This window comes from Montipora foliosa, chromosome 4, assembly GCF_036669935.1.
Source record: "Montipora foliosa isolate CH-2021 chromosome 4, ASM3666993v2, whole genome shotgun sequence".
Classification (NCBI taxonomy): Eukaryota; Metazoa; Cnidaria; class Anthozoa; order Scleractinia; family Acroporidae; genus Montipora; species Montipora foliosa.
Window position 1 is genome coordinate 41,109,600 of NC_090872.1, and position 5,000 is coordinate 41,114,599.

General features: G+C 37.5%; 1 protein-coding gene across 4 annotated transcripts in view; it reads right to left on the reverse strand.

The window, feature by feature from the left end:
* LOC138000812 (ubiquitin carboxyl-terminal hydrolase 15-like) overlaps positions 1–5,000 on the reverse strand; it is a 199,672-nt gene that overhangs the window by 19,232 nt on the left and 175,440 nt on the right. For all 4 annotated transcript variants that reach the window (XM_068847466.1, XM_068847465.1, XM_068847468.1 and 1 more), the window contains 3 exons: positions 4,235–4,279; positions 2,679–2,751; positions 1,851–1,881 (listed from right to left, as the gene is read on the reverse strand). In XM_068847466.1, coding sequence (XP_068703567.1) covers positions 1,851–1,881; positions 2,679–2,751; positions 4,235–4,279 — 149 coding nt within the window. The remainder of the gene's footprint in view (positions 1–1,850; positions 1,882–2,678; positions 2,752–4,234; positions 4,280–5,000) is intronic.

Below are 5,000 nucleotides of genomic sequence, written 5' to 3' on the forward strand. Positions count from 1 at the left end.
TGAGACTTTAATACGTTTTACACATGTTCAATATATCTGCTATCCTTTTTTTAGGTAAGCATCAGCGAGCTCAACCTGGGAAAATGATAAGGATATTCAGACATTGCCTACAAATAAAAAATGTATAGTACATCTCTTGAATGATAAGATTCAGCTTAAAGTGCCACTATGACGAAAATCGCATCTTTTCTATCGAAGCCATTTTACTACATAAATAAGTAGCCTGCATGTCCCAGAGAAATTCAAGTTTTTTAAAATATGCATATTAGCATACATACATGATGCAACAAGCATATAAATATGTTATCTTGAGTTTGTGGCCTTGTTTAACGTTTTTCAAGCTGAAAATCGCTTACATATTGAAATCAAGTGGGTGGGGACTGGAAAAGAGTGAGTTGTCTTGGGAACACAACGTTTTATTGCCGTAGGTGTGTTTTCTGTAGAACTATTAGCCTACCAAGTTTCAATGGTCTGTGCTGCAAATTGGCGAAGACATTGGGTTGAGTGTATGACATCATCAGTCATCTCATTTGCATATTTTACACATTTTTCAAACTTTAATATCTCCGGAACTAATGTAGGTATTTGCAAACGGTAAACGGCATTTTCATTCTTTCATAGAATTCTTTGTGATACGCCTAAAAAATCCAGAGGTAAAAATTTGATCATAGTGGCACTTTAAAACAATGACAACACAATTGCAAGGCTCTAAGTAGTAAAATCGAGGATTTATATGACTTTCCGCCCTGACCCTCAAGAACCAAGTGGGTATTTTTGAGGGCTCTATTCTACAGCATCACTTCATGGTTTGATTTTCCCTGAGATGAAATTACACTGTACTGACTTACAGTGTACAATACACTACCGACCCCTGTCTTTTTTGTCCAATTCAATTTACAGCCTTCGTGCTTCACACTCCGGTCACAGGGAGTCACTTACAGTGACTATATGGGCCTCCGAAATCCAAGGGGCTTATAAGTAGCAGTAGTACTCAATCCGCAGGGAGTATAACTGCGAAAAATCAACAATGATTGTCTTTCCTGGAAGTCCCATATATTGTTTGTTGCGCATAAAATATCTAAATCTATTGGCATAATTTATAGATCAAGTTATTTCCTTTCTAAAACCTCGTTACATACTTTATGTAATTCTATGGTTCTTCCGTATCTTTATTATTGTAATTTAGTTTGGGGATCCACTTACAGAAGTAACCTGAAAAGGTTAACAATATTACAAAATCGGGCGATACGGATAGTAAGCAGGTCCAGTTGTGATGCTCGCACAGATCCAATTTTTAAAGAATTTAAATTTCTGAAAATAACCAGTATCTACTTGTTACAACTAGGAAAATTTATGTACTCTTTTAGTACTGGTAATCTCCCTCCTAAATTTGACTCTTTTTTCTCTGTTAATAATAGTATTCATAGTTACAACACAAGACACGCTTCCTTTTTTCGGCTACCTCTTTGCAGGACTAACATTAAGACAGTTTTCTACAATGTATCTCTTTTCAAGGCCCTAGATTTTTCAATACCTTTAGTTATGAAATTAAAAATACCCCAACTCTATTGTCCTTTAAATACAAGCTGAAAGAGTTTTTAATCAACAGCTATTAATTCCTTCCTTAGTCTTCGTTCCTACTCCTGTGCTACACCTAACTGAACGTCTTGCTCCGCTATATTTGTGTTATTTAATTATTTCTGTTTTGGGAGGAAACCTAACCTCGTATAAGCCTCCTGGTTTGTTTTAGGTTTCCTCGGAATATTTCTTATCTTAACTTTAATTATTAAATGTAAATTTATTGTAAAATGGCAAAACGTTTTAAATAATGAATCGCGAAGCGAACTTACAATGTCCTCCTCCCATGCCCCCATAATGGTTCTAGAAAAAGAAAAGATAATAAGATAACTTATTTGAGTTGATCAAAGAACATGCAATAATATATCACTTGTTTGAACATTTATCACATGACCAAGTTTGGTTATTTGATTGGCTTGATGGTTCATGAATGGTTTAAAAACCCGAGTGGGAGATACTTCAGGTAGGACTGATCTCATTCGTTCTTGAGAAAAGTTATGGCCTTATTTACATTGATGCCACACCTTATTACAATGTAGAATGAGAATTTTCAAAATGGATTTTGATGAAATTACCTGGCTAAAGTGTTGCAGTGTTTTGAATGGAGGTATTCAAATCAATAAATTAGTACTTAACTGTCTTTTCGCAACTAAAAATTTACATAAGTACTATTATTACACACTAAATACAAGCATTAATTTAAAGGAAAAGAAAGTGGTCACTTTGTCTCATAACCACTTGGCAAACAGTTTCCAAATACCAAAGAACTGGACCATCAAAGTGTGTTTCTTTAAACAACACAGCTAAGTCTAAATGTAGACTGAAGTGATCCTCGCAGTGGCTGGCTTCATAGCTCAGTTGGTAGAGCATGGCACAGGCATCCCAGAGGTTATTGGGTTGGAATACCGTTGAAGCCACCTGAATCTTTTGTGTGTCTATAAAGAGACAATTGCTACAATTGTCCAGATAAGTGCAAGGATCACTTCAGCCTGCATTTCGCCTATAACCCACACTTCAAATATTTAGTAAATAAACCCCTTCTGGTGTCTGGTATGTTGGCTGATAATAATCACTCTGAGGTCATGTTGCAAATTACTTACCGAAACAGCAATCAAATTGTAAATTGGTCGCGGCTGATCTCCGTTTATAACATAGCCTGACATGTCAAGGTTCCTGAAACCAGTGAAAGACAAGTTTCCTAATTAACGGAATGATATATGAAATCAAGTGAACCTATGATCCTTGCAGTTACGAATGCAATTTTTAGAAATTGCATAGAGAAGCCTGAAAAATTCAGAACTTCAACAGGGTTTGAACCGGTGACCTCACGATGCCAGTGCGACGCTCCAACCAACTGAGCTATGAAGCCACTGATGGTTGCCGGTCATTTGTGGGTTCATATGTTCCTGGCATCACGAGGTCACCCCGTTGAAGGAGTGTCCTGAAATTTTCAGGCTTGTCTGCGCAGTTGCTAAAATTGCATTCGTAACTGCAAGGATCATAGCTTCACTTGAAGTTTCCTAATTTTCGGTGCGGTTTTTGACTGGCGGATTTATTTATCTATCATCGCTTGCGCATATGTGTATTCCGAAAAATCATGGTGAATCTTAACAGTTTCGATATCTGTGACAAAATAAGTACCACGGCACATACTAGAACGACCGCAACTATATACCAAAAAGAAAACAGCAAAATCAAGGGAGTGGTCAAAACATCTAGAGCCATCAGAAAGTAAAGGAAATTCGTCGAAAATCACCGTTTGATTTGTTTTGGCATCAGAGATAGAGAAAAATGAAGGACTCCATTGAAAGTTAGGCGTAAATTTTGCACAGCCAATGGTAACACTTTTCACAATCATGATTATTTTTCCATCAAGTAAGCAATTCAACTGATTATACTCCAAGCCTTTTTCGTGATAGTAAAAAATGGCAAAACAACCAGACAGAGTAAGCTGAGAACTTTTACTTAGTTACTGAAAGATCTTCTGCTCCCCAAGCAATAAATTGAATGGGTATCCATATCTAGTGGACAGTGAGTGCTCATTGGGTAAACGGTCATTTATATAATCGTAAAAATCTCTGGTGTTCTAGTGGCTTCATTACGATTACACACCTTATTCTGAAATGGCCCCCATTTTAGTATTATTTTGTTTGATTGCAAATTGGCCCTTTTGGCGCCGCTTTCAAACGTAAAATTCAAAAAAATGTTTAATCTTGAACGAGGCCAACAGGGGCAATTTGCAATCAAAAAAAAGAAAATTAAAATGGCGGCCATTTTGGAATAAGGTGGTTTTTGGTTTCTCATGTACATATAACAACATCTTTGGTTCATCATACACATGGTGTGAAATGAATTCTAGAAAGTGAAGGTTTATTTTTCACGAGAGGCTCTTTAAAAATATGTTGTTTTTTGTTTGCGGCGGAGAGTCAATATTATTGTGTAGGGAAGGAGAGAAGATAAAATACTCTATGTGGAAATGCTGAAAAAACATGGAAGAAAAGTGGACATCATCAAAAAATTGTTGCAAATAACGGCTAAACTAATCCTTTGAGGCACCATAAACCAAGCTCGAGGTTTCCCTTCAAGTAGTTTAGGAGTTTCAAGTAGAGAGATAAACTAACCACTAAGATAGCTTAGCAAGTACAAAAATACACACCACAAAGGAACACTGACAAACGTATCCAATTTATCCCGCCAAAAACTGAAAAAAGAAAAGCTAGCATAAGGAATTATGTCTCCAAGTTGCTATTTTGGTTTAACAGTGAGGACACGGTTGCATTTGCCTAGAAGACTGTAAGTATATGAATTGTTATTTGGTGCATGGTGGTGACTCCGGAATGCTTGGGAAGAATCCGAGAGCTCCTTTGCAGGAGTCGAACCTACGACTTCCTGATTACTAGTTCGGATACTCTACCACAGAGCTATAAGAGACTCCTGGTAGGAAGGACTCAGAGATACTCAGAAAAACATCCGAGTGCTCCTTTGCGGGAGTCGAACTTACAACCTCCCGATTACTAGTTTGGATACTCTACCACTGAGCTATAAGAGACTCATGGTAGCTAGGACTTGGGGATACTCGGAAAAACATTGGAGCGCTCCTTTGGAGGAGTCGAACCTATGACTTCCAGATTACTAGTTCGAATGCTCTATCACTAAGCTATGGGAGAATCATGAGACGCTATCAAACTATGTTTATATGACAATTGTCCTCCTATACTGGTAGAACTGAAATTGATTCAGTTATCCAGAGATGATCCTACTCAAGCATCGGAATCCTGGCTTTTTCCGGTTTAACTTAAAGGACTAAAGAAGGGTCTCACCCTGCCAGTAGAGCCTTTCTTAACTCGGCGAAAAAGAAAGGACTCTGCAGAAATCGTGTAAAGTATTCATTGAGTATGCGCAAGCTGTTGCTTGGAGACAAT